This window comes from Megalobrama amblycephala, linkage group LG17, assembly GCF_018812025.1.
Source record: "Megalobrama amblycephala isolate DHTTF-2021 linkage group LG17, ASM1881202v1, whole genome shotgun sequence".
Taxonomy (NCBI): Eukaryota; Metazoa; Chordata; class Actinopteri; order Cypriniformes; family Xenocyprididae; genus Megalobrama; species Megalobrama amblycephala.
In genome coordinates this window covers 41630778-41640668 of record NC_063060.1, presented here as the reverse complement: position 1 = coordinate 41640668, position 9891 = coordinate 41630778, and the positions used below count along the sequence as shown (strand labels likewise).

Sequence of the window (9891 nt, the reverse complement as noted above, 5' to 3'; positions counted from 1 at the left end):
AGACACAAAAAAACAGGGTTCCTAAAAACCACATGGTCCCTTAAATTGAGCGGATGACGTTCAATAAACAAAGAATACTGTAATAATATTTTATGTGCTTTTATATTTTTGCAGTCTATTTTCGCTGACATATCAGTGTTATTTGCATTTCAAAATAGTTTGTTTTCCAGTTTATTTTCCTTTAATTCCTAAAATAGACTTAAAAATCAACACAATCCCTCGTCATGTCTAGATGCAGGTCCTTCATCTCAACTGAATACAGCCTGGATCTGGCAGACTGCAGAAAACCTCTGGATAAACAGAGAGACTAATATTAGCGTAGACGCCATTCTTCTTATGATGTATGATTGTTCCCGGTTCCGGGTGACCTAATTTATGCAGCCTAACAATTTACGTGATTTGAATTAAAGAAGTAGATCATGTGTTATGTGTATGCCAGGGTAAAATGATGTGTTTTTGTCTAAATTTAGGCTGTAGGTGGACGGTCATTTAGTGTTAAAGGGTTAGTTCACCCAAAAATGAAATTCTGTAATTTATTACTCACCCTCGTTCCACAAACATAAGACCTTCGTTCATCTTCAGAACATAAATTAAGATATTTTTGATGAAATCCGATGGCTCAGTGAGGCCTGCATTGACAGCAAGGTAATTAACACTTTCAGATGCCCAGAAAGCTACTAAAGACATATTTAAAACAGTTCATGTGACTACAGCGGTTCAGCCTTAATGTTATAAAGCGACAAGAATACTTTTTGTGCACCAAAAAAAACAAAATAGCGACTTTATTCAACAATATCTAGTGATGGGCGATTTCAAAACACTGCTTCATGAAGCTTCGAAGCTTTACAAATCTTTTGTTTCGAATCAGAGGTTCAGAGTGTGAACCATTAGTTGCGTCCCAAATGACGCACTATACACTATGTACTCATCCATTTCCAAACATGCCGTTCTTAAACCTGTTCATATATGATGACATTTTCTGTGAATTACAGGTATCCAGTGCTGGATGTGATACAAAACTTTTTGCATCACAAAAAAATTATGGAACTTGATTGTTCCTGTATACGTGAACTGTATGTGAGTAAATAAGAGCAAATAGGGACAACGAAAGGGAGATCATTGTTTATGCTTCTTAGTTATGATACGTTTAAGTCTAGACTTCTTCATACTTCTTTCTTAAGTCTGAAAATAAACCAAACGTGTCATCAAATTATGATTCATTTGCATTCTTACCTCCAGGTGGTCAGACACCAGCAAAGAATCAGAAAGTCAATGATAAACAGTCAAAATTAGACCTTTAAAGCTCATCTCATAGTGTGTAGTTAAATAATCAAATATTAATCATAATTCACATCAAATTCATTTTATTGTTAATATGAATGAAAAATAATAATAAAAACAACTAACTTAAAAGGCAATTGTCACTAATTATCCTAAAAACAGCGTTTTCACTTGATCTTATATTTGCAAAGGTTAACTTTGTTTTAAAAAGCCTGCATGAGTGTCAAACAAAAACAAGTCATTTAATTTAATATTTTATTGAAATTTTCCTGTAGAATTATTCTGAAACAGGGCAATATAAAAAAGACAAGTAAATACAAACATAGATGTTTCATGGAAGCTTGTTGTCTCTCTGTAGAGGAGCCGTTCAAGTTTCTCCCTTTAAAAATACAAATTTTACCTTTGTTCACAGAAAGAAAATTCCCGTAAGAGACACAGGGAAACAGGGAACAGGCCAGTTTTACTCTGAGAATGCATAATGGACATATTCTTCATATTCTGAAAAATAAAAACCTCTCTGGTTCTTGTCAGAGTGATGAAGAATAACTGGAGAATGTAATAGTTTCGGACACTTCAAAAGCCTGAAAAGTTGTCATGCTTACATTAAGAATAAACTGACATCAGTGAACCTGATGTAATTGTAGTGTCAGTTATTATAAGAGTGCAGGCATTTACATCATAATAGACAAATCCTTTAAAGACTGGCTTCATCCTTTCAAAAGAACTGAAAGGGCTGAATTTTGAGTGTGTGTCTGGTATCCTTGGTGTTTAAAACAGCTTATGAGTCGTCGCCATTAACGCTGTCACCATCATCTTCCCCTTCCACATGCTCTCCCTCTTCCTCCTCTTCTTCCTCTTCTTCATTCTCTCCTCCCTGGCTTTTAACCTGAGAGGGAAAAGAAACTCACTATAGTTGGAAACAGATCTTAGAGACCCAAACAACATTCACAACATTAGATATCCATAATTTGACGTTGATGTTCTACAATGTAAATTACAGACACCCATAGCGAAAATGCAGATTTTGAAGCAGTTATGTTCATTTTTGAAAACATACTTTAATAACTAGGACAGCACCAATGACACTTCATCTTAACCTCCATAATTCTGCAAACAGATTCAGTTTCACATACCTCCTCCTCTTCTTCCAACAGATCTCTCTCCTCCTCAGAATCGTTTATCTCTTGCTCTTCTCTCTCTCTGTCTTTCTTGCTGGAATGCTGCAGGGAGGAAGCCTCACTCACTTCTGCCTTCACACTCTTCCCCTCTGAAGAAAAAGAAACATGCATATACAATAGATATTAACAGTTCACAATAAATTATATATATATCCATCCATATATCCAGATAAATGCGATATTCTTATTTAATAATATAACATGACAGTATTATTAAATCATTCTAATCACTAAAATGTAGTTAAAGACAAATGTAAGTTTTGATTTAATGGAATTTTAAAATCTATTATTTTTGACAAAACTATGGATTGTCGATTATTGTATATGGACTCATTTTAAGGGCATGTATGGGGGAAAAAATGAAGAATGTTACCGGATTTCTTGCTGTGGTCTTTCTCCATCCTGTCCAGACTCTCCAGCAGATAGTCAACCTTGTGTTTGATTTGAGAAAGCTCTCTCTTAATAGTTTGGAGGTCATCTGCTTTTACTGAAAGGAAAAGAAAAACCCTGAATGCATGTACAAACTGACAAGCCAACCAATGTCAAAAATGTAAAAAAGTGATGTAATGGACAGTAAGGCTTATAAAGATAAAAAAATGCAATGTTAAAGTGATAGTTCACCCCAAAATGAAAATCATTTCATCATTTACTCACCCTCATGTCGTTCCAAACCTGCAAGACTTTCATTCATCTTCAGAACACAAAAGATGATATTTTAAAGGGATAGTTCACCCAAAAATTAAAATTTGATATTTATCTGCTTACCCCCAGGGCATCCAAGATGTAGGTGACTTTGTTTCTTCAGTAGAACACAAATGATGATTTTTAACTCCAACTGTTGCCGTCTGACAGTCTTATAATGCGAGTGTCAGAGCGCAATCAGACCTCACTAAACGAGTGATGAACGCAGTTGGACATAGTGGTGTATCAGAGGTAAAAATGATATAAATAATGTTCGTTTTCTCGCACAAACCAATCGTTTCGTGTCTTAGGACATCAATGCGCCGTCACGAGCCGCAGGGTTTAATTTGGATTTGTCTGTGCATGTTTTTTGACTCTTATAAATTGTGTTCCCATTCACTCGCGTTATAAGACTGTCAGACGGCAACGGTTGGAGTTAAAAATCATCATTTGTGTTCTCACAAAGTCACCTACATCTTGGATGCCCTGGGGGTAAGCAGATAAACATCAAATTTTCATTTTTGGGTGAACTATCCCTTTAATAAAATCTGAGCCAGTTCTGTACTCTCCATTTACAGCTACACAACTACCACTTTGACGCTTCAAAAAGTTCATAAGAAGAGATGGTAAAATGTTTAGTCCAAATTTTCTGAAGAGACTCAATCACTTTATATGATGAACAGATTGAATTTACCCTTTTATTCACATATAAACATTGATCAGCGAACATAAAGGCTTACCAAAACCTGCTTGATGTGCGATCAAAACCTTTTGCGGAAGCTCAAACGTGCTGCGTAACACGAGAATGAACCTCATTGGTTTTTGCGCGTCAAAAACTCATGCTTAAGCTTCTGTTTACCACAACTGATGTGTGAGTTGATCAATGTTTATCTGTGAATAAAAGCCTAAATTAAATCTGTTCATCATATAAAGAGATAGAGTCTCTTCAGAAAATTTGGACTAAACCGCTCAATTCATATGGATTAGTTTCACGATCTCTTTATGAATGTTTTGAAGTGTCAAAGTGGTAGCTGGTAACATTCGACTGTCAATGGAGGGACAGAAATCTCTCAGATTTCATCATTGGGACTGTTTACACCTGGTCACTTCATGCATTTTCACTGATCGGATAGCTATCCGATCGTGAAAAGGCCAGGTCTCAATGCCCTCCAAAACACATTCGAAACGGATATAAATCCGATCACTCAAACCACTTCAGGAGGTGGTCTGGGACGCATTCCAGTCAAAACTGAACAGGTCTAAATGCATCTGGCTGTTGAAACCACATATGTAAATTTAACTTCTCCCAAAAATACTAAAAAATAAACATGTGAGCCTGTGTTATATGCTAAATAACATGTTATAGTTGCGCCACTGCAGCATGCATCACCGCAGATGAGGCGCTGATATCTAATCATCTTCATTAAATGTAATGATACCAAATGATCTTACCAGTGCTGATGCCACGCTCTCTCCTATTGCATCTTTGATTTTGAAATTAGGCAATGATCAATAAAATGCAGCTCATATTTGTTGCTTTCGGTGACGTGAACTCCATGAAATCTGCATATAGCGTGGGAATTTAAGATCGGATCTATATCCATTTTGCGGAGACACATTTATGTGGCCGTGTGTAGATGCAATCGTTTTTATAAATCAGACAGCTATCCGATCAGAGAAAATGCATGAAGTGACCAGGTGTAAACAGGCCCAAAAGATCTTCATTTGTGTTTCGAAGTTGAATGAAAGTCTTATAGGTTTAGGATGACATAGGCTGAGTAAATGATGACAGAAATTTTCATTTTTGGGTGAACTAACCCTTTAACGTCAACTACCAGACAGAAAAAAAACCAACCAAAATTTATTTAACACATTTGTCACTGGTAGATGAATATAAAATAAAGAAAAGGTACTGACGGGCTCGAGAGGGCGTCCGCTGGCTGCTCTTGGAAGAAGTTGAGAAACTGGACTTGGTGCGGCGGCTGGTTCCCCCGCTCATGCTGACCCGTGGACGTTTGGAAGGGATCACAGCCCGTGACAGAGGAGGTGGTGGCGGCGGGGGCACACGGGAAGGATACGAATACATTCTGTACAACACAAAGAGACTGAGGTGTCAGCAAAAAGTGTACACATTTATATATATATCAATAACTGCAGGTCTTACCTATCATAGTACTCTCTCTGGAAATCATAATCAAGCTCAAAACCAGAACTACTGCTGGAGAGACTGTAGAGAAACAGAGATTTTAACAAAAATAAAATTGGTTTGTTTGAATAAAACAATAAAATGGGTGAATATATAAATGTATTCCTTACCTGTACATATCTCCAGCTGATCGCTTTGATGTATTTGACCTGTGAGGTTTGGGCTCTCCTGCCAAGTTAATATCTGATTGAAAGGCAAGGCAATTGCTCAGTTAAAAGAGAACTATATGATAAGGTTAAACAATAAGATTTTTAATGTCCTCACCAAGCACCTGTCCAACGACCATCCGGCCGTCCTCTCCTGCTACAGCCGCTCGTGCGTTCCTCTCGTTGACGTACTGGACAAAGGCGTAGCCCTTATGCACAGAGCAGCCAACAATCTTGCCGTATTTGCTAAAAATGGCTTCAACATCTGCCTTGGTGACCAACATAGTGTTTAGGTTTCCAATGAATACCCTTGAGTTCAGCGACCGTGGGTCTGTCTTATTTGTGACATTGCTGGCTATCAGCTGACTAGCGCTGGGAGGACGACTAGGGCAGTGTAAAGAGAAATAAGGAAGAAAATTAGTATATTTCCAAAGGGGAACGCTAGCAAAACTTCGAGCCTATACTACTGAGGAATGTGTTTGCCAATATGTGGATGATTCAAAGAGGACAATACGATTCCTCAATAATTAATACACAGAAAACACATGTGATGTTTGACATGGAAAGAAACGTGCGACTCACTCCATGGCGTCACTGCAGGGCAGCTGTCTGTTTGTCAATGTGAGTAGCCCAAAGTGCAGATTTCTCTCAGCCAAAACAACAACTCCAGCACCCGACCAGTGAGCGGCACCTGGCTCCTAACAGTTACACTGAGAACAAAAACACTCCTCATTACATCTGGACATGGTTAGTTTTGTTTTAATCGATACATTTGAAATTCTGTTTTGAATATAGCTTACCAATCAAAAGTTTGGAAACTATGTTTCATGTTTTTGAACGAAGTCTCTTATGCTCATTAAGGCTGCATTTATTTCATAATAAATACAGAAAAAACAATAATATTGTGAAATATTATTACAATTTAAAATTATGGTTTTCTATTTTAATATACTTTAAAATATAATTTATTCCTGTGATGCAAAGCTGAATTTTCAGCATCATTACTCAGTTACTCAGTTATTATCAATGTTGAAAACAGTTGTGCTGTTTAATATTATTTTATAATCTGTGATACTTTTTCAGGATTCATTGATGAATAAAAGGTTAAAAAGAACAGCATTTATTCAAAATATAAATCTTTTCTAACAATATAAACCTTTACTATCACTTTTTTATCAATTTAACACATCCGTGCTGAATAAAATTATTAATTTCTTTCAAAAAAAGAAAAGAAAAAAGAAAACAAAAATTACTGAACGGTAGTGTATATTGTTACAAAACATTTCTATTTTAAATAAATGCTGATATTTAACTTTTTATTCATCAAAGAATCCTGAAAAAGTATCACAGGTTATAAAATAATATTAAGCAGCACAACTGTTTGCAACACTGATAATTTTATAATATTAGAATGATTTCTGAAGGATCATGTGACACTGAAGACTGGAGTAATGATGCTGAAAATTCATCTTTGATCACAGAAATAAATTATAATTTAAAGTATATTCAAATAGAAAACCATTATTTTAAATTGTAAAAATATTTCACAATATTATTGTTTTTTCTGTGTTTATTATGAAATAAATGCAGCCTTAATGAGCATAAGAGACTTAATAAACCTCTCAGATTTCATCAAAAATATCTTAATTTGTGTTCTGAAGATGAACGAAGGTCTTACAGGTGTGGAACGACATGAGGGCGAGTAATTACATTATTTTCATTTTTCAGTGTACTAAACTTTTAATTGATAGTCACATGACAAATCCTGGAAGACTTTCTGAACGGATATAAACAGACTTTTATAGAAAGAAAAATTTAAAATATAACAAATTAGTAGAATTAATGAATTATGAATAATGTACTGCCATTGTAAGAATAACATGCAATCAATAAAAAAGTAACTGTAGTCTGATTACGAGTATTTAAAAATGTAATCCAATCCAGATTACATGTAACGCGTTACACAGCAGCTGAATGCGGTGAGGCTGTTTCATCAAGCGGATGCTGCACCAGGAGAAACCCTGATATGAGTGTAAATCGCTTTGGATGGAAGGTAGAGCACAGTAAAGCGCTTTATAAACGCCTCATTCATTCATTCATCATTGTGGTCGCGATATCGCGAGGAACAAGACAATCGAGTTTGAATTTCCCATTTAACACTCGCGAACGTGGTTTGGTTTCTTTACACAGAAATCATTGATTCAAGGCACCATAACCCAAAACAACTCAACACATGTGCAGAAATTCAAATTCATGAAATGTAATTCTCGAAGCAGACAATGGAGACAAACCGCTCTGCTCTGCAGGGCCTCGACAATCATAACATTTCTGTAAATGCACGAAAAATATGCAATGGTCATTGCTGATTTAAAAAAAATATATAATACAAAAACTACTCACCAAAAGTTTAAAACGTGCTATTTAAGAAGGATTAATAATCTTTCACTGCCTGCAAAAAGGCAACAACTGTGTGTGAATTCGCGCGAGCAGTCAATCTGCTACGACATAAAGATGGCCACTCATTTTTCAAGTTAAAAGTCATGACTTTTTTTTTGTTATAAGCCCTTGTCGTCTAAACCATATAACGCTGGCCTATATAGTGTTTATAAAATATAAAAAATATCTATGATGTTTACTGTGGTGACGTGTGATATTAAGTCGCAGTTTCGTCAATTGACAAATGAGTAAGGGCTTGTATTTTGAAAGAATCATGACCTTTCGAGTCGCGTCGCGCGCCCTTCATACACACTCACACACACACACACACACACACACACACACACACACACACACACACACACACATATATATATATATATATATATATATATATATATATATATATATATATATATATATATATATAATGCATTCAGTTTACTGGGTGCCTCTATGATTGATGCTTTGCTTATTTCTCATCACCTAATATTTTGGTTTTAATGTAGCCTATTATAAATGTCTGGAAATAATGTGAACATTAAATGGTTGACAGAGGAGGATGAGGTCTTTTCAATACCTAAACTCCAGTTTTTCTTCACCAAAGTTGGTTTGCTCAATGGTGGATTAGAGGCATTTAACCCTCTGATGGTCCTTTGGAGTCTGTTTAAGAGATTTTCTATTTTGTACCTGGCCATTGTGGTTGTTAAATTCTGTTTGTTCAATAAAGTTCTTGCACAAAAAAAAAAAACAAAAAAAAAAAAAAACAACTTTGGGGTCTTTTTGACCCCAAATGACATTTGCAATAAAAAAAATGGCGTAAATGGCATGAAACTTTGTATTGTGGTTAACACTTTCTAGATCTACAAATAAAAAAATACATTGGAATGATATCTGTTTTTATGTTGGTGTGAAAAAAAGTAACACTTGTGACCTTCAGGGTCTTTAATGTTTTTACTCAATATTTGTACAGTTTTTGAAAAATGTATGATATCTTTTAAATTTATATAAATATGTTAAAAATGTTTTTATACAAAAACAGCTTTTTATGTAAAATTCACTTTGTAAAAGACCCACATTTCTAACTTTCATTCATGGGGATAACATGGATTATTTGACATGGTTTATTGTAAGATTTTTTGGAAGATGCAGTTTTAAAAGTAAAAAATTATCACTTTTACCAGTAGATGGCTGCAGAGCTCCACTATTTGATATTTGCTATTTGACTGACTGAAAGACATCTTTCAGTTTTTTTCAGTTGGATTCATATCTAAATATTATGAAATCACAATTCTAAAAATAAAAATGACTTTTTGTCAAAGTTTAGCATTTTTTATACTGGAAAAAAAAGAAGAAAAAAAAAAAACAGAATCCATGTGCTTTATTTGCTGATTTGTTACTGCTGTTCAGTTCATTGCACTTTGATGTTCATGTCGTGTATTTGTGCCCAATATGTAATATATTAATATATTATTAATTTTTGTTCTGTTACAGTTAGTAACTGAAGTGTAGATAAACTTGTAGAATTATATGAAAAACAGATGATTGAAATAAACGATAAACTCTTAACGACTCCAACTTTTCTTTGTAACATCTTGTTCAGGTTTGATTCTAATCATAATGTAACATTATTAAAAAGATATTTTTTTGACAAAAAAAATTGTTATGATTGTGATTTCATAATATTTAGATATGAATCCAATTGAAAAAAAACTTGTGAAAAGATGTCTTTCAGTCAGTCAAATAGCAAATAGTGCAGCCATCTACTGGTAAAAGTGATAATTTTTTACTTTTACAACTGCATTTTTCAAAAGATGGGCAAAAATCTTACACTAAACCGTCAAATTATCAATGTTATCCCCATGAATGAAAGTTAGAAATGTGGGTCTTTTATAAAATGAATTTTACATGAAAAAAAAAAAATGTTTTTGTATAAAAACCTATTAAAAATATTTTTTAATTT

The 9891-nt window shown here is 34.5% G+C and overlaps 1 protein-coding gene across 1 annotated transcript; it reads right to left on the bottom strand.

Annotated features, from left to right (window-relative positions):
* Positions 1-1843: 1843 nt before the first annotated feature.
* LOC125251132 (heterogeneous nuclear ribonucleoprotein C-like) lies at positions 1844-8065 on the bottom strand. Its single transcript, XM_048164071.1, has 9 exons — positions 7893-8065; positions 6075-6202; positions 5611-5876; positions 5457-5529; positions 5305-5367; positions 5058-5227; positions 2833-2946; positions 2415-2548; positions 1844-2167 (listed from the first exon to the last, which is right to left on the bottom strand). Exons 2-9 carry the CDS (start codon positions 6077-6079, stop codon positions 2060-2062), a joined length of 933 nt encoding a protein of 310 aa, XP_048020028.1. The 5' UTR covers positions 6080-6202; positions 7893-8065; the 3' UTR covers positions 1844-2059.
* Positions 8066-9891: the final 1826 nt, after the last annotated feature.

Excerpts from the sequence above, each read along its gene's own strand:
- LOC125251132 (XM_048164071.1), bottom strand. Across the intron at positions 2,947-5,057 it reads GCGGACGCCCTCTCGAGCCC|TAAAAGCAGATGACCTCCAA; the intron begins GTCAGTACCTTT and ends TTTTCCTTTCAG. Across the intron at positions 2,549-2,832 it reads AGACCACAGCAAGAAATCCG|AGGGGAAGAGTGTGAAGGCA; the intron begins GTAACATTCTTC and ends CTTTTTCTTCAG.